At 40.2% G+C, this 20,356-nt stretch overlaps 1 protein-coding gene across 2 annotated transcripts; it reads right to left on the reverse strand.

Annotated features, from left to right (window-relative positions):
• Positions 1–210: 210 nt before the first annotated feature.
• On the reverse strand, positions 211–20,123 carry LOC133888239 (uncharacterized). Of its 2 annotated transcripts, XM_062328401.1 has the most exons (39): positions 19,838–20,123; positions 18,902–18,954; positions 18,624–18,723; positions 18,376–18,483; positions 17,507–17,623; positions 17,189–17,339; positions 16,812–17,059; positions 16,158–16,343; positions 15,822–15,898; positions 15,620–15,737; positions 14,795–14,878; positions 14,499–14,591; positions 14,320–14,421; positions 14,106–14,171; positions 13,572–13,667; positions 13,375–13,482; positions 11,494–11,607; positions 11,315–11,401; positions 10,554–10,682; positions 9,812–10,010; positions 9,586–9,726; positions 9,416–9,459; positions 9,229–9,312; positions 5,636–5,704; positions 5,470–5,546; positions 5,014–5,083; positions 4,645–4,794; positions 4,175–4,246; positions 3,837–3,981; positions 3,643–3,707; positions 3,481–3,546; positions 2,887–2,980; positions 2,706–2,742; positions 2,553–2,610; positions 1,941–2,051; positions 1,421–1,488; positions 1,034–1,100; positions 877–945; positions 211–792 (listed from the first exon to the last, which is right to left on the reverse strand). In XM_062328401.1, exons 1-39 carry the CDS (start codon positions 19,910–19,912, stop codon positions 703–705), a joined length of 3,888 nt encoding a protein of 1,295 aa, XP_062184385.1. In that variant the 5' UTR covers positions 19,913–20,123; the 3' UTR covers positions 211–702. The 2 variants fall into 2 exon arrangements, with proteins under 2 accessions (XP_062184385.1, XP_062184386.1); XM_062328402.1 differs by lacking the exons at positions 18,902–18,954; positions 19,838–20,123 and having other exon boundaries at positions 18,376–18,479.
• Between the last annotated feature and the right edge of the window lie 233 nt (positions 20,124–20,356).

A 20,356-nucleotide genomic window follows, 5' to 3' on the forward strand; every position in this document is an offset into this window, starting at 1 on the left:
AAATTTTTTGAGGCGAGAGGTAGAAAAACTACTGATTTTTTAAGCCCGCGAGTTTCATGAAATCCTACCTAATCCCAACCTATTAATAAACAATTTACAGCATGTGTCTCGATAAAAAGAGAGGAGTTTGATCAAAATCCTCCATTAATAAACAAGGATGGTTCGGATAGAACTTAATTGGTTGTGCACTGTATAGTTACAGCATGTATGTCAACTAAAGCACAAACATCAGTCCATTTTTCCGTGGATTCATCAGACAAGCAGGCAGATTCAGGCTAAACAAAGCACCTCTTACATTTCTCAATTAAAAAGAAAATGAGCCCATGTCAGACGAAGAAACAAGCTCAATGTCACAACGGTAGCATGACATGGGCTCTCAAGCATCTACTCTCGCGTGAAGAAAAAAGGATACAAACAACCAGCGGACTGCAGCGAACTAGCTATACCGGACAATCTAGTCTAAATGCACCTCTGAGATTCCTTTTCGACATGTGGAAACACCAGCTAATCTAGCTACGTAAACTGAGCTTAACTAGAGAGCTTATATCTTTTTTCTATGGATCTGTAGGGCTCCTTACAAATTTCAATGAATGCTGTACTGGGCGAGATGGATATGTACATGGATGCACCGCGGAATTCCCAAACTAGCCTACCTCAACTTTCCAGTATGTCTCTGTTAACTTGAAGAAAATCCCGAAGCTGTCAACTCTGCTCGGTTGAAGCCGAAGGTGGTTGACTTTGTTCAATTGGCTTCATGGATTTTGGAGGAGGGCCACATAAACTCAAAACAACCTGAAAGATCCAGTAATTTGTTGGTGAAAGCTTCTTATGCCAATTTGGAAACAATAAGAGATGCCAGATGATTTAGATGCTAACCGGTAGGAAGATAAGCCCATGCAGGAAGCCAATGAGAACAAGCGCCAAATACATTTGGAAGTAATAGACCTGTAGTCAGATGAGTATGAAAAAGGTACGCTTCAAGCTAAAGCTCTAACAAGAATTTTGGGTTAAATGGGGATTCAGAAGTAGATACCACAAAAACTTCAGATTTTGCAAAACGCAGGACAATAACTCCCACAAGTTTAGTCAAGGTGATTCCACTGAAAAGCCAAGACGTATATCAGAGCCAGACCAAGATAATATAAATACTGCTCTGGTGTGCAAATATAACAACCAACTGACCCCAGTAGTAAGTTTATTTGCAAGATTGAAAAGTTCTTGTAGAAATGTACATTCAAATTAAAACATCTAAGAGCACTTGTACACAACACTTGCTATGCACATGACTGCATAAATTCAATCATTAAAGCATAAGATGTAACCAAATTAAAGTATTCAAATGATTGAGCTTAAATGTCCTTCCAGTTTCTTATTTACTCAGGGTTGCCTTATAATTGTAAGCCAGACTAGGTTCTCTAACCTGAATACAGAAGCACCCATCGTGGATAGAGCCTTCCTTACGCGAGTTTCCCTGTCCCCAATGCCAATCTATAAATCGAAAAGAGGAATCAAGTGTTAAACAGCAGTGCAAACTGTGGAAAAGAACAGCCTAGAGAAAAATAGAAGTTAAATATATATTTTTAGAAGCATGTTAACATCAGAAATATCTAGGTGACAGTAAAAAATATATATATTTCTTGCTACGAATTTATGCAGACTGTATTCGAGTATATCCGATTAAAATGCTTCCACTTTAGAGTCCACAGCCTGGGTCGTGTGAGTCCTCACCTAGGGAAAGCTCTAGGTGAGGACTCACACGACCTACGAGCACCCGGGTTCGAGCCTGGGTGGGTAGCCTCTTCAACCGGAGGCTCTACCAACCGAGCTATTGCTCGGTTTTCAATACTAGAGCAACTACGGCTAGAGCTTTCCAATAATCACAGATCTCAGCAAAAATCAAAGAGTTAGAACTGGTATTTCCAAATGTACAATGCACCTACCATAAAGGCATGCGTGATATGAACACAGAACTCAACAGCAATTCCGATTGACATAACAAGGTTTACAATAGAAATTGCATTGAGCTGAATACCAAGGATGGCCATCACTCCCTGCCAATAATTTCCAGGAAAAAAGAGGAAAAAGAAACATTAGCGCCAAGAGTAATTTAACCTTGCTAGAAAATAGAATGAATTAGAATAAGCAATATCATTGCTAGGGACCTAAAATTGTGCTGTGAATCTGTGACATCATACACTAGTGTTACATATACAAATACCCAGAAGGACATGCCAATAATGACAGGCGAGGTAATGTGGAATGCGATATTTATAAAGGTTTCATTTTTTATAATTCAGCATCATAATTCCACATTGTAGAACTGGTGCATAGGTACATATCCATAGGCTTCACCAATAGTTGATGAGTCATATAATTTTTTAATGCTTAGTTCAGCTAATTGTCACAAAATCTCACCATGAGCCCACTTTATTTGAACTTGTGCTTCAAATATGCTGTATATCTATATTGATTCGGGGTAGTTAAATTCTGTGAAGTTTAAAAATATATTTAATCCCAAGGAGTACTTAATCTTACAAGAGAATCAACCATACCATCAAGTCCAAGACAATCATGGCCAGAACAATTAAAATGATTGCTGAAGCCCACAAACTGAAACCAGTAGAGATAATGAAATATTAAAATCTAGTGAACTGAAATAGCAACTGAAAATAGTTGGCACTAGGATTTTGAGAGGCCTTGCTGACCTGCTGGTGACTATGAAGCAAACAACAAATACTGTACCTGCAAATTGTTTTGCATAACAATGAACTTAGTTAGATTACAATAAATATCTTAGTTCGTGCATAGAAATGGAGATCTCTGTGAAAACTATGTCATAAGACAACACTAAATAAAATTAACAAAATTGTGAATTTAGTAACTAACCAAGGCAAATGCATATGTTCATGATAGCTGTCTTCCATACGCCCAGGTATTGCTCAAAGAATATATAGAACACGGAATATGGGAAAATTTGCATCTGCACAAACAATATATATTAGATAGAGGCTTTGTTAGAAAGTATGATCTAGTAAAATCTCAGAGTAAATCCTAGTGAAATATCGAGCGATTATTGTTTCATGCACCTCAGCTGAAAAGAAAAATCTTGCACAATAAACTTTGCCTCATTTCAAAAAGATCACAACTGCTAACACTAAAAGTTAAAACTGAAGTCTAGGTGTAATGTGCTCTCAGCAGAAGGCCAAATAATCAGAATGTGCACTGGCAAGTTCTGTCATATTAGAACTTTCACAAAGGAAACTCACCTGTTTCTCTTGATGTATTTTTAATTGCTAAGGGAGAGAAGTGCACAATCTATTTTTCTTTAGTAAGTTGCTGGAGAAAGTATATAAAGGCAATGGACAGTTCTTTACTTACATTATGTAGTCAGTAATCCATATTGTTTACATTTGAAAGCAGTACTTTTTATACTTTTCATTGATATTGTCCTGGTCTAAAAAATTGTTGCAGCCAAAGTACCTGTAAATCTTCTGACATTTTAGAACTGAAGTCCCGGGCAGCTCTCATCGAGTTAACATAGTCACTCTAGAAGAAAAAATATATATTCAACACTACTTAATCTGGCGATGTTGAAAAGGAAAGATGGGGATAATCATAATGGGTTGCATGCTAGTTCACAACCTGCTTATTAAGGGGAGTATGGTATGTTCGGAATGCAGACGCTTGTATAATGCCACTTTCGAAACCTGAAAAAGAAGAGGCTTGTCAAGCACGTATTTCAGAACCTTCTTAGTGGAAGTTTATAGATTACACGCGATTTTAGATCCTAAAAGATGGCATAATAACAAGGTACATAATCATAATGTACTACACACCATTGAGGTCCAAACTTGTCGAATAAGCTCCTTTCCCCCCTTTAGAACAATCACTAGATGGAAGGGCATCAAGAAACCATGGAAGTTTATCTTTGAATTGAGTTGTGGATGGACGTCCATTATGCAAGTCTGAGTGTAGGAAGCACTGAGATAAAAGCATACCAAGTAGTAGATCAGAAACATTTCACCTCTACTTACAATATATAGTAACGTGTGGATTGTGGTTGAATCATACAATTTACGTATTAATCCATTACATAAAATAGGATGCAATAGTACAGAATACAACCACCCAGAATTGATTAATATGGTAAAGGAACAAAGATCAGAGGCATTACTGTTGTACAATTATTGCAGGCTCCACTTGCACTGCAAGTACCGGAATCTTGATCGAGTTGGCAGCATGGAGGCTGTAGGTAGAAGTTTGAATGTTATTTACCAAACATTAGATCAGAAAATGAACAAAAAAGTTATTCCTTAACATAGCAGACAGTTGCTACTTCAGTATCCAAACTTCCAAAGCAACACATGCTAGTTCTTTTGCAAATACCACAGGAATCCTGCAGTAATGAGGCAGGAAGGTGCTTTTATTTTTGTTGCTGTGCTTGCCTGGCAATTTGTCCCCCCAAATATCAACACATTTGGAAACAGGTTCTCCATGGTGTAACCAGTTAATTTTCTTTGTTAGTACTATTTATCCTTTTTCTTTCTTCCAGAGAGGGAAAGTTCCACTGATTCAGATCAGAATTAATCTGTTTTGTTCTAACCAATATAGATATAGTAAACCAAGCAAGGAAAAGTCTATAACCTGATCATCTGGAGGGCAGTAACTTCCATTAAAAAAATTCCTACAGCATCCAAATGCCTCCGGAGACATCCATATTAGGAAGTCATCAAGCCATGAAGCAGCAGGTTTAGCAATGTAACTAGTCTCAGGGGATAATGACTGTCTTGCTATCTGCATGGTTGCAACAATCGTGTTAAACGGAGTACGATCTTTTCAACAAATGAACTATTGTACCTGATGCTCGATTTGCAGTGCCTGCTGGGTAGCCTTATAGTAAAGTATCTCACCTCTGAAATCTACTGTGCTACTAAACTGGGCTACTGATCTTTTTTTTTTTTACTGAATATTTCTGGAACAAAACTTAGTTGAAACACAGAAACAATAATATACCTCATTCAAAAGAGAATTTGAATTACACTGGTTGATCGAGCATATTTGATTCGTATGCGCCGACGCAGAGCTGGAAAATAATATAGAACAAATTAAAATCAAACTGTTGAGCAACTCAAAAGAGCTCTACTAAATCACCCCATCTCAAAAGGCAACAGTAACAACTGATCAGCAACATGAGAAACTTAGTTTATTTTTTAACCTCTGTCGTATCAGGGACAATCAAAATATAAAAGTTTGGAATTACTGAGCACGCTGTTTTGTTTGCCACAAAGAGAAAGCATATATCATATGTAACATTGGCCACAAAAATCATTCATGATGGTAAGTTGACCATATTTGAAGAGCTAAGTTCGAATAATGACGATAATGATAACTTGTGAGTTGCATATTTGCATGTAACATGGCTCTTTTCTTTGAAAAAGTTTGGGAGCGCTAATTTTTACAAATGAATACCTGTAATTGAAGTCCTTCACAACAAAATATAATGGTGGCCCAATTTTCATGTACTTTGCAAGGTCATCAAAATAACCCTGGAAATATTACAATTAGCATGGTCTTAAAGGAAAAAGAAAAGAATGTGCTTACAGAAGAACTAAAAAGGGCACTTAGAGTAACAAACCTGTAAATAGGAATTTCGTGGCAGAACAATTTGCTGCTCCAATCCTGGCTGCAGTCTACTAGACAGTGCCTAATTAGAACAGAGGAAACACTACAGGTGAGTGATACCATATCAACAGTTTTTTTCCCAACAAGATGCAAGAGAAATGCATTACGAGGAGAAATGGTCAAAAATCAGTTGCAATGAACAACGCCTAGAGCCTTAGATCAAAGACAGGGTTAGGAAATGCATGAAGCCATAAAACATCAATGCCAGATGGGTTCTCATGATGTGATTGCAGGAATTCTTAAAAAAATGACTAAGGCTCTTAGGAAACAGGGTAATCATAGTAATTAGTAGTAGTAGGCACCTTGTGATGCCCCTGCCATCACCTAAGAAGCCCCCTCCCCCCCCCCCCCAACCCCCCACCTCCCCACACACAGAACACATAACTCATGGGCTTTTACAGGCTTAAAATGAAACAATCGGAAGACTTTAAAGGAAACTTATGCTCTGCAAGAACTCTACTCTGTTGTTACTTCTATTGGAATATATGCCATACCAGGCCTTGCCGCCAGGCCCAGCTGCCAGCCACCCTCTTTAGGGTTTTGTGTATATAGAAGTACAGCTGTATAGATTTATTCCTTTCCTAGTTTACCACCTTGTACTTCTATATAAGCCAGTCGGCTTCATGAGAATGAATCAAGCAGAGCATTCTCTCAACACATCTATTCTTTCATGGCATCATACTAGAAGATATTGGTTGCCCCCCCCCCCTACGCCGCACCTTCCCTAAACTAGCCGGCTCAATACCACCACCCAGCCTCCTTCCCCCCTACGCGCCCTTAACATGCGCTGCCCAGAACCACCAGTTCCCCCAATCCTCCCCACCAGGCGCTGCGCCATCACCCCAGCAGCCGGCCACCCCATGACAACCACCGCCGTTTTCGCTCTCTCCACCATCAACGTGCGTACGCACATCCCTTTTTAGCTCGAGCTTTACCTGCCGAACTACTCCCGCTGGCGTGAATTGTTTCAAGTTCTCGTCGGCAAGTTCGGTGCCAAGGGTCATATCGATGGCTCCTCCCCCCAAGCCAGGCGCCAAAACAGAGACCGACAACGCCATCTCTGCCTGGAGTCAACAGACTACGCCATCCTCTCTCTCCTCTACCCGTCTATCTCTGAGGAGATCCTCGCCATCGTCCTCGTGACCGGCACCTGTGCGCACGTTGTCTGGACCAGTCTAGAGGGACTGTTCCAAGACAACGAAACAGCATACACCCTCTCCCTCGAGGCCAAGTTCCGCAACTTCGCTCAAGGCGATCAGACCATCCTCGCCTACTCCCAGCATCAAAAGGCCTTCGACGACGCCCTCGCCGAACTCGAACAACCGTGTCTAAGGACACCCTCGTTCTCACCATGTTGTGCGGCCTGTCTGAGCCATTCCACAACATCACCACTGTCATCAAGACCAAGACGCCATTCCTCAAGTTCCTTCGACGCTCGTTCCCTCCTTATCGAGGAGGCTGATCTCAAAATCACGGCGCCCGACCCTTCTACGGCTCTGGTGGCAACCACCAACACCACGCCCATCGGCGCCACCGTCTCCGACCATTCGACTAGCAATGGCGCCGAGTCCAAGAGCTCCTCTACCGCCTCCTACGGCGGCAAGAACAAGGGTAGGAACAACCGTCGTGACGACAGCGGCACTAGCGGCGGCAATGCCCCTCCCCCCTCCTCTAGCCCTGGGGCACCATGCTGCTAATCTGGCCTGGTGCCAACCCAGTAATTCTCGGACCACAACCTACGGCGTCCAACGCCCAGCACGCCTTCGTTGCACCAGGTGCGTACAGCACCCGGCTCTTCCACCACCATCATGGGATCAGGCCTCCCTCATCCGGACCATGAACGCCATGTCCATGCAGCAGCAGGCACTTGGTTCATGGACTCAGGTGCTTCGTCCCATCTGTCCGCGGACCCGGGTAACCTCTCCCCACCCCCCAAAACCAGAAGTCATGTTGTCGATGATGATTCTGTCCTTCCCATCACGGCCCCTGGCCATGTTGACTTTCACGCCACTAAGCCTCTCACTCTCTAATGTTCTGATTTCCCCCAACCTCATTACCAACCTTGTTTCTGTTCACAAATTTACAATTGATAATCTTTGTTCTGTTGAGTTTCACCTGTTTGGCCTCTTTGTGAACTCCGCACCAGGAACATGATTCTCAGATGCAATAGATCCGACAACTTGTACCCGTTCTTTGCACAACTTGTCCATCATCATCACGCCCTTAGCACGCCTTTCACCACTACATGGCACCAACGTTTGGGTCACCTCGGCCACCAGCCCCTCTCCAGCCTCCGTGCCAGCAACACCATCACCGCCACCTCAAATAAAACGTCACCATCCCTATGTCATGCGTGCTAGCTCGGGCGGCATGTTCGCCTCAAATTTCTTCCTTCTGTCTCTAGCACTAGTGCACCTCTTGAGCTTCTTCATTGTGATATGTGGACATCTCTTGTACCCAATATTTCTAGTTACAAATACTATTTAGTGATGCTTGATGATTTCACGCACTTTTATTAGGCTTTTCCTCTTAAGTTGAAATCCGATACTCTACATGTTATACGAAATTTTCATGCCTGTGTCACTAACCAGTTCCACAGCAAAATTCAGAACATCCAGTGTGACAATGGCTAAGGGTTTGACAACCACGCCGCCCGCGCCTTGTTCCTTGCCTGCGGCATCCACCTACGATTCTCGTACCCCTATGACTCAAGCAGAGCATTCTCTCTAACACATCTATTCTTTCGACTTCTACAACTGATCTATCCTAGTAGAGAATCGAGTCAGGTACTTCAAGTCATGCGTGTACAAGAACGTTACAAGACACTGCCACTTATTTCTGCTCTAATTTCTTAGATCTGTCTGTGTCACCAGTGTGCATTCCCTTAGCATCTCAAGTGTCTTTTGTAATGTTTTCTCATACAACAATATCTATAGTAATGCACTAACCATGTAAATAAACTAGAGAACTCTTAGCATGCTTTTGGTAAGGGCTGTTAACTTGTCTGAATAAAGTTCCAGTTTCCACAGTGATCATATCAATGGATACATCATCAGTGCCCTCTTCATCTTCATAGCGTTTTGCTTATCTTACTTAACAAAGTATTAGTGCAGTAGTACCTATAATGAGCCTATCGAAAGATCATCTCATGAAACAGAAGTACACTAGCACCACTTTCAAGCTAACAAGTTGCAAATGAAGGTGCCTCTCAAGAGAAAAAGAAAATGTAAAAGAAGCTACATTAAGTGTCATTAGTCATTTAGTCAAAATTTCATTAGTCAACGACTGGAGTTGTAACAAGCAACTAGACTAAGATATGATAACAGATTCCATATTGATGGTCACCAGGATTTCTAAGAACTACAGATGGATCTCTATTCATAGTTAATCTCACCTCCATAAGAGGACTTCATTGAAAGCAAATTAAGTAGACTAGCTGCTATGTAGCAGCACTGACATGTGGGCCAGATATAAATCTCTTGGTCGATGCAATAAGAGGAATAGCAGCAACCATGATGCATGCAAGGACAACAGAAGAAAACTTACTATGCTTGTGAATGCAAATCCTACAAACACAGTGATTACAATGAACTTCACTGCCCGGTAACTGAGAACTGGTCCATGGACGTCCTACATGTAAAAAAAGCTATAAATCTGCCAAAAGAAGAAGAAAATCCAAGAACTTAAAACATGGCTAAAGCTGAAGTAAAAAAAAAAAAGGCTAAAAAGTTACCTTCATATATCTAGCAAGCAAGTGGAGCCTCTGTTGGTTGCCACCTTAAGTTTGCAAGACATAAAAAAAATGGACTGTTAGAGAAGAGCCAAATGACCTCACATTTACTACTGCAGATTATAGCCTTTCCTTTCTGCAAAGCAAATGCAAAATCCTATTTGGCTACTTACCATCACCAGCAGCCGTACTCGATGCAATTCTTGCACAAGGGACACAATCAATTCTGCCATCCTGAGCCCTCCTAAAGTCAAATACAATAAGGGCTACAAAGGCTGTCACTTGGAGAAGGAAATCCATAAGGACCGCCAATGCTGCACAAGACACAGTAGGTTGGAAACTCCCAAAAGTGACAGGTAGGGCTACAACTTACAAGCAAGCCAATGTAAAGAAACCAACCAGCAAACATGGAAAACACTCTGGTGGCAGGCATTGGATTGATTGCACTCACAGCAAAAGCTAATACTTCAGCCAAACTGGCTAATGTAATAGATGGCCCAACTTCCACCAGTGCATCACTTATGCGCTCTTCCAAAACCGATTGATCTGGTTGGCGTTTGACAGCATGCACAAGGATACACATGTTGTCGACACCGACCTAACCACAATCACAACTGTCAGTTTCTTCATAGTAACTGACAATCTAGCATCTTACTGCCATCTATCCTGCACACTTTGTAAGCATATAAATGTCTTTCTGTTTATCCAGTATTCCAGTTGCAACATGATCAGAACACCTATTTCTTGAACAAACTAGAGAGCAATATAAAGTAGCATCAGTCAACTGCCAACCCCTTTTAGATGAAAAAAAAACCCAGTAATGTAGTCACAGCATAAATAAAAAATGTAAAGAAACCCATGGCAGAAAATTTGAGATAGACACCAATCTTAAGCAGAGGAAATTCATGGTAAAGCCTACTCAACTTGCTTAGGACAAAAGGCTCAGTTGTTGTTGTAGTAGTTCATGGTAAACCAACTTTTTAGTAGAAATAGTTCAACATTCAACATGAAGATGATATAATGTAACTCAGGTGTGTAAGGGTATTATATTTTTTGTTAAACAGCAAATCAAAGAAACATTAGGAAAGAACATATTTAATTGAAGAGCGGAAAATCAGTCACTATCGTACAGAAGACTTACAGCCAGCACAAGAAAAGGAATCACTTCCATGATGATAAGGGTTGACCTCACTCCAATAGCACTAAAGAATCCCATTGATCCTAAAACTGAAAGCATCACCAGGACAACCCCAGACAAGCCAAGCAGTACCTGGAATCTACCTTGTCAAATATTTGTCAAATTCAAATGCACCGTAGTGCAAGACAATTTTTGATAGTTAAGTAAATCAATGTCAGACGAATAAATCAACTCTTCAAATAAAACTCAAGAATCAACTATTTTTTAAGAGATCTAAATGCGTGTTCTCTCTTGTCAGAAATTTTAGTTTTTTCTTTTTGGCAAACAGTAGGGCAGGGGCCTACTGATATATATATTAAAGAAACAGCTGTTGAAAAGTTATATGCAATTGTACATGATTGTGAAGGTGGTTCTGGTAAAATGTGTGATATTTCTGGTAAATCTACAAAATAGTCTACTGAATCTAAAGCACAAAGTTGTATCTATGGTTTCACATTTGACATTTTTCGCTTCTAAAGTAATTTGACTCAACCATAGAACCACAAAAAATGTGGCCAGCTTCATTAGTAAGTATCAAGCACATAGATAAATCATAAGCACCATATCTAGAATCTAGATGCTATCTGTGAGGTCAATAACACATGCAAATGAGAATAGAACTCCATCTTGTATAATATTTTATTACTCTTAAAATAGTGCAAGCATGAGGAAAAGGTCACACAAGTATGTCAAAGAGATGAACAATCGTTTTATTGTACTCATACCTTTGATGAAACAAATAGTGACAGCCAACGAGAAGGACGATCTCCAAGTGTGAATGATATGTATGCAAACATCACAATATAGCTAATCTGATTTCAATCAAAGGACACAAATAAGCATACGGCTGAAATTGCGCTGTCTTCAACAATATTAAGGCGTTTTGCATAAATAAGATATTTACCACAATTGTAATTGCATCAGCTGTACTCTCTCTGTTTAATTCATCTTGGATAGAACTCTCAGACGAATAGGACAACGTCAGGTTCTGTGCCAATACCATTGGCAGTATTTCTTCCTGAAAAAAGTTTTAGCTTTTCTAACTCATCATAGAATTTTTTTCTAAAGAAAAATATATAAATCGTAAGGATAAGTAACTTGTTAGTTGTTACAATGGTAAATCTAAAACTACAAAACATAGAAGGTAAGAAACTGCGACGAGAAAATACTCGAAATACTTAAAGATAAAATCATTGTGCATACTAATGACATCAGTAGTCAAGCAACTAACATTGCAATTTCGATGATATTGCCACTCTCGCAAGTTGAATTTCAGGATATCCACCCGATATCTCAATGGCACATGGACCAGGACCCACATATAAGTGAGGCAAGGAGTACAAGTGAGACCAGGACCCACATATACTGAAACTGAACTCAGAGGAGTGACATATCCTCAAATGCCCCAACAAAATTTACTAGCTTCAACCATTTGGGAGCTTGAACATGAGAGAGGAGTTGGGTTGCAATGTCAAGAAAGGAGAAATTGAACAAATGAAAAAATCATGTTCCCACATAATGTCCTGAGAATATAAAGCTGAATACTCTCAGATCGCCTTATCTTAGCCTTTTCACATTGATATATCTTATGAGGACGTAGAGCCATGTGTACTCAAATGTTCTTTATGGTGTGGGGCCAGTGGGGAAGTGCTGAAATATGTCACAGGAACTGCTTAAAAAACCTACATCGAAGGATTAACTTGTACATACAACAACAACAACAAAGCCTTTCAGTCCCAAACAAGTTGGGGTAGGCTAGAGATGAAACCCATAAGATCTTGCAAGTCTAGTCATGGCTCTGGCACGTGGATAACTAACTTTCACGCACCCCTGTCCATGGCTAGTTCTTTGGTGATATTCCAGTCTTTCAGATCCCTCTTTACAGACTCCTCCCATGTCAAGTTTGGTCTACCTCGACCTCTCTTGACATTATCCGCACGTTTTATTCTTCCGCTATGTACAGACGCTTCTGAGGGCCTGCGTTGTATATGCCCAAACCATCTCAAACGATGTTGGACAAGCTTCTCTTCAATTGGTGCTACACCAACTCTATCACGTATGTCATCATTCCGAACCCGATCCTTTCTTGTGTGGCCACACATCCATCTCAGCATGCGCATCTCCGCTACACTCAACCATTGGACATGTCGTCTTTTAGTTGGCCAACATTCTGCGCCATACAACATCGCAGGTCTAATTGCTGTCCTATAGAACCTGCCTTTTAGCTTCTGTGGTACTGTCTTGTCGCAGAGGACGCCGGAAGCTTGACGCCACTTCATCCATCCGGCTTTGATTCGATGGCTCACATCTTCATCGATTTCACCATCCTTCTGCAGCATCGACCCCAAATATCGAAAGGTATCCTTCTGAGGTATCACCTGCCCGTCAAGGCAAACCTCATCCTCCTCGTGCCTAGTAGTACTAAAATCGCACCTCATGTACTCAGTTTTAGTTCTACTAAGCTTAAAACCCTTCGACTCCAAGGTCTGTCTCCACAGCTCCAACTTTCCATTTACCCCCGTCCGACTATCGTCGACTAGCACCACATCATCTGCAAAGAGCATACACCATGGGATATCACCTTGTATATCCCTTGTGACCTCATCCATCACCAAAGCAAATAGATAAGGGCTCAAAGCTGACCCTTGGTGCAGTCCTATTCTAATTGGAAAATCATTGGTGGGATTAACTTGTACATAACAGGTATCAATTAGAGTGGAATTCTATCATACGGAGGGCTACTTGCTGAGCACATAAGCTTAGAAATTGAATTAGCATTGCCAACCTTAACAAGATTAATAAATGCTCTTTCCCAAGCCACAGCCTTCCCATTCTCTTGCCCTGTTATCTCAACCTTGTTGTTCACAGGATAAGTTATTACAAATGCAGAAGCCTGCCAAGCAATAATAAGTTGATAATGAGTGGGATATCAGAAGATGGAACATGTTTTTTTTTAACCAAAAAGGTGTAGTAACATATTACCTCAGTAAAATTGTTTCCTGGAAAACCACCTAAAATTGTACTAGGATCAATAGGCGACTGAAAGGTGCTCAAACATGTCTCTTCAGAAGTGTAATGCTGCAATATACAAGATTAGTATTTAGGCACCACCATTTGCAACCAGCTGAAAAAACTAATGAGTATCCTGATAGTCAGTATTCGATGTGATGCACCACATGCGTCATTGTCAATATAACAACAACAACAACAACACCACCTTTTAATCCCAAGAAAATTGGGGTAGGCTAGAGATGGAACCCAACAAGATCCACCAACAAAGAGGAAAAACTTATATAAAAGTATAAAAGGCATTATTTATAGCAGTAATAGTAAGAGGAAAAACAACAATTCCCTTGTCTCAAGCAAACCGTTTTCAATAAATTATAGCAATCCATGTTCCAATTGAAAAAGTAGTACAATCAAAATTACATAATACAATCTCCAGATTCAGTGAAGCTGATATTCAAACTACAAGAAAAACATGGAATGATAACATATTCAACAGTAGAGATTTACCTGAAAACAGAACTTAGCATGTTCTATACCCGAGTCATCATACTTTTTAGGATCCAGCTGGAAATACTGCAGCATTGAGCATTGAAACTATCAATCTAATAGCGTTACATGGAAGTAAGCATAGTAAACACAACAGAGGAATATAAAACATCTGTATACTCTTAAAAACCAAGTTGTTTTCAATAGAAAAAACTAGCCAATATAAAATAATCACCTGCAAAACACTTTGACTAGCACAGTATGTGCCAAGTGGCTTTAAGCAGATGTCAGCAAGGGATACTGTTGACCCAGAATGATTCGCACGTAGATCATCAATCTTTACAATTAAAAAGGAACATGAGAACCATATGGCAGATGCAGTCTCACATTCACATTACTATGTGGATTCCGTACCTTTTTCTGAATCTGAAATAGTAATTTCATATTGTTATCATTTACTATTGTAGGAGCTTCGGACCCACCAGATACAGAAGAGGCTAATACAAGCTGCAGTTAGAGCAACAATTGACAACAGAATTCACTATTTAGAATATTCATCTTCAAATGGGAAACAGGACAAACAAAGCCACAGATAAGAGGTCAAGATACTCATAGAGAAAAAAATGTTCAATATGGCATGAATTCAGTTAATACAATTTGTAACTAATGTTCACTTTGTTGAACACAAATAAAGTTATGAGTTGAAAAACCTGCTCAATCCTGTAAAATGGTGCGAGATGATTGTCAAAGTAATTCTTCTCATCAGCGGCTTGACTTCTGGAACTAACCCAAAGCTGACAAAAGAAAAGGAATTAAATCACAGGTTGTTGAAAAGAAAATGTATTCACAATTGCTTGGTTGAATTACACTGGAAATTTTGTGAATGTATTTACAACTGCTTGGTGATTTACACAGGAAGTTTTGATTTCTGAATTATGCCAATTCATTTTGTGGGCAATGATTATAGTTTTTATGAGTTATTTTTAATAAATAATTTACCTAATGCAGAGAAATGAAAAAATACTATATTATTTCTGTGTATGCTTACATGTTGAAACATTATTGAAGTTTGGATATATTCAAGAAGATCATGGCCATTTAGAAGAATATCTAACATAGGAGTACCATGGTACGGAAAAATCAATAGTGTACAAAAAGAATAAATATTTATGAATTATAACAGATACATCTAGTCTTACACAAAACTGACTGAAGCAATCATTCTAAAACGTACATAGAAATCATTTGCGATATCCATTTCTCTCTCTCTCTCTCTCTCTCTCTCTCTCTCTCTCTCTCTCTCTCTCTCTCTCTCTCTCTTTGCAAATTTACCGTACTTATTTATGAGCGGTAACAGATATGTGCAGTAATTACACCAAGTCGACTGAAGTAATAAATATGGGATAGAAAAACACAAAATTAATTATTGCTGTCAATATTATGAATTGTGAGTATTTCAGCAAAAGTAGATGTTACTACTTAAAACGAGAAGATGATAATGGTGAAACTGATAATGAGTGCGATAAATTAGGTACCTTTTCTGGTCTTGTTTCAACCTTGAAGCGAATGAGACCAATGCATAAGAGGATAGGGACAAGCAACGATACACATAACACAAGGAGAGGATGTCTAGCAACAAAAATCCCATGCTTCCTGCAATACTTTTAACAGGTTAGTATAGTGTCTAGACACTTGAAATATATAATTTTTTTAATACAGTTGAAGAAGGAATCCAACCGAAAGAAAATTGACATGTAAGTTTGAACAATAGAAGGATGGGATGGTTTGACAGTAGAGGATGCAGCTTCAGACACCTGAAATCGAGAGAAATTCACCAAAAATCATTGAACTAGGGACAAGTAAGAGCTGAAGTGCTATATAGAATAAACGAAAGTATTAGAATTGTGCCAACACTTTTTCATAAGAAAAAGAGCGAAGGCTAGAGAAACATGCTAGAAGCAACTAAAAATCCATATCAATACTGAAGACAAACACATTAAGCAAACCAACAAATAAATACATTAGTTAATCAAGCAAGCTCTGGCCTTGAACAATAATTTGGCAGAAAAGAACCTGAAAGGAGTTATGAGGACTTCTGCCGTTTTTGCTCGAGTGCGACTTATCTTCTGAATTCTTCAATGGTTTTGCTTGTGAAGAGAAACCAGTTCTTCCTTGTGTTCTGTATAACAAACCCCACAGCAGAAAAGCGCATAATAATGCAAGGTAAACAACCACTAGTGAGAAGTCCAAGCATTTGGCCTGTCAATATCAGAAGGAATATGAGTTAAGGGGCACACCACACAATTAAGGAAACATCCAAAAAAGACTATTACATTGCCAAACTTAGAATGTTGGCACAGTTTTAGGTTGCACAAGAAGTAAGATGCAGTTGAATATATAAAACGCATAGCGACCACCTAATTATTTAGCACCTTAGGTCATACATATTTTATAAAGATTTAGTAAAATCATTTGTTTGTCACAGTTAAATTCCATAATCCTTCCTAGAAGCACATGGTCCAGACGTGCACATGCACATGGAGAATAGTTCATCTACATCTAATCTGTCATGTCGCCTATGACAGCACATGACCTGTGCCATTTGCTAGAGCATAGAACTGCAACATTTGTATATTATTACAAAAAAAAAATACAAAGCAAGCATGGTATACTAGACTCAATCCTTCTGAATTTGATCGTAAATATTGATAACAAGATAGTAGGTACCTTTAAAGAACCCATTTTCACTGAACAGGAGGTTTCTGTGTTCAACTGAGGCAACAAGGATCCCGTGCAAACAGAAGAAGAAGGGCAATCACCACACGAACAGCCCAAAGATGGATCTCCACAGGAATAAATTGTAGAATTTAGAGGCTTCACACCAGACGAATCACTAAAATCCGATCGGAATGTTATCAAATACGGTGACCCAGGTTCATTAGGGTTCGCCTGTCGCCCAATAAATGCCAACCACTCTGCAATAGCAAGTACAGAAGCCGAGGAATATACACAAGTCAGTCCAAGATGATTACAAATGAGCCGAAGTTACATACTTTGCTGTTCAATCTGGCACTGCATCAGCAGAAAAAGGTTTATCATCTCACCTTTGTAAGTTTTGGCACCACCACCAAGAAAATCCATTGAACGTGTGTTCAGAGTGCCAAACTTAACATCCTTGCATGAGTTATATAGCTCTTCACCATAGTTAGTTGTTAAATAGTAATCTATGCCATCAACAGTCATAGTGGTATTAACCTGCAAAAAAAACAGAGAAAAGTGTGCTTGTAAAGAACATGTTCTTAGGTTGTGTTCGAAGTTTAAGCAAATTAGATGGCATGCACAAAAACATGTGAAAAAAGGCAGGTAGTATCTCACAAGATATTGTTCTGGTGACAAACAAGATGAATTAAGAAAAGAAATACCTGCTTTACTGAAGTCACATTAATGAAGAGGCTTTGGTTTGGAGAACAAGACATCTCACAAAAGAGATTCAAGAAATTCCTCAAGCATGCTGGGCATCCAACAAGAAATGGAATAGCCTACAAAAATGTTGAAGCTACTGGTAACCATGGGGTGTAGTTTTATGATTGAGCATAGATTTAGAATAGAAATTAACAAGGAGATGCTAGATCATTTCGCAAGCGAAAAATAAGCAAGTTGTTTGACTCAGAAAAGACTCCTTAAGAATATGCTAAAATTTCCATTATAGAGTGGTAAAGAACAAGGCTCGTATGTGTACAATGGAATAGGTCGTCAACTCACATTTAATAGCAAGTAATGTACTGAACATGTAACCAATTAATTACAGCACAGCCTATTAGGACAAAAGGAAAGAATAACAAGACAAAGACCAACAACAAACAGATAATCAATAATCAGACAAAGTTAGTTGTTGACAGGCTCTACTTGCTAGTAGATACAAGTTAAGTTGGATCATGCTGTCCCAGAGGCTTCTCAACATACATTCTTAATCACCCACAGGTATGCATCAGCACAATAGGAGTGGAGTACCTCATGCTAAAACAAAGTCAGCTTGTCACTAACAAAATATTCAGCAGGCTCATGGTTAGCAGGTCACAACTTCACCCAACATTTCTTTAAAAGAAAATATATGCATGCGCTGCAAAGATAATTTTACTAACGATTAAGTGCAATCAGTTCGTGTTAAGTACCATTAAACATGACTTCCCTGGGTGATCATTTGACCTCTCAAATAAAAGCGATACTACCACATTGATTTGCTAACTCAAGTTGACAATCCATATTCTTATTCAAGAGTCAGAGCATTTACCTGTTGAACTTGTTGGTGTAACGTGTCAAACTGGTCTACTGTACAGCAGACATCGCCAGTGATTGTTGGGCACAAACTTTGGATCCTCGTAGAAAACAAAGTGTCTGGCTGGAAAAGCAATAACAGCACTCGTAAACATGTAAAAGCCACATTTGAATAATAATACATGATTTATGCAAAGATAAGGACAATGTTTCTCCTACTATATTATATTCAAACTGAATAGCAACCAAGAATCGTATTGTCACCTTAATAGCTTTGGTCGCATTCGCACAGTTCAAGACCTTCCCATCACTTCGTTGTGCACAAATGCCATACATAGAACAGTACCCTTCTGCAGGTACTACCCTAGAGAAGCAAAATGATGATAGATGAGCACCAAGGACTCCACAAATGGAATACCACATTAAGCACTAAAGTTTAAGCACATCAAATATAGTAGCATATTCCAGGATCAATCGAGCATATCTTAGGTGGTCTAACCAATGCAACACTTAGTAGAACACAGGCCACCCTGACAAATTACCTTGAAGTACCATTAGATTGCTGTGCACTGATTGGAAACACTAGAAAACTGATCTGCATCATAGGAAAAAAGCAAAACAGTCAGAACCATCTAGTAACTTGTATACAAAATAGCGGCAGCTCCAGAGTTCGAGATGCTCCAAATCACTGCAATTTTGACAGTTTTACCCAATTCAAGCGGGCTACCTAAGAGCACATTCCCTTCAAAACGTGGAAAAAATAAAATTAAAAATCTGGGAAGCACGTCATACTACGATCCTGTGAGGCCTGATTTAAGATACATCACGACGGCACGAATTTCAACACAATATGAAAACGGAAAGATTCGAACAATTAGGCAAATACTGTGCACTAAAATCCAACAGGGAAACCCAAAATTGAAGTAAAATACATCGAACTAAACCGCAAACAGCTCGGGTCGACATAAACCGAACTAATTTTGCCGATCCAACTAAACAAATAACACCGCAACACCAATGAGGCAAAAACCACACGTTCACGATCCTCCAATCGGAAACTGTTATACATGTCCGTTACTGGTAGTGAAATTTGATCAGGAGTAGGAAAAGAAAATCTAATCTCGGATGCTTCCAACCCTCTTAAAAGCAGCAACCAATGGGTACACGCACTAACGACAAAGCAATGGTAGTATCCAAAACACGCGGTAAATTTGCGCCAATAACTAACAAACGCGACCCACTGCGAGCTACTCCTACTAAAATTGCAGCTCCTCCATGCAGCCAAGGAAAAAAAAAGGAAGGGATGCAATTAGCAACCCCGCGGACGGATACGCATGCTCCAAATCCGAAAGCGGACCAAAACCCCACCACTAAACCCCCGACCGATCAGCGAGGCAGCCAACACCGCCGCCACGGCGCGACCCAACACCCACACGCCAGTACAGTACACCCGTCGAATCGTAGGGGGACTCGCTCACCTGCATCAGAGCAATCGCCGCAGCGGCGAGGCCGGCGCTTCCGGCGAGCCCTCGCCGGCGCCCGACGGGGCCCATCCCCTCTCCGGCTCTCTCTCGATCTCTCGCGGGATCGCGAAATGCAGAAATGGAAGGGACGGGGAGACGAGGAGGAGAGCGGACAGGGACTGGCGTTGGGAGGTGTTGGACTTTTTTGGATTGAACCGCGCGGACGTAATATATAACGCCGAGGCCGCGCCCACGAGTTCGTGGTGGAGCCACCTCACGCCGGAGGAAACAAAAGAGGCAAAGGAATTTCCTCGCCAGTTTTTTTAAAGATATAATTTTATGTAATCCGGACACCTCTTATCTGCGCGTGCTTCCGATATTCGGTCCACCACGGCACCACTCATCTCCTTTCTCACTGAAGCGATAACTCTAGGCCCACGTGTCAGTGGGCCAGCGGTAAGGAGGCTGGCCATCATTGCGGGCGCGGAGAATGTGGTGGGACCAGCCTAGCGGTGGTAGTAGTATCACGATGCG

This window comes from Phragmites australis, chromosome 13 (assembly GCF_958298935.1).
Source record: "Phragmites australis chromosome 13, lpPhrAust1.1, whole genome shotgun sequence".
Classification (NCBI taxonomy): Eukaryota; Viridiplantae; Streptophyta; class Magnoliopsida; order Poales; family Poaceae; genus Phragmites; species Phragmites australis.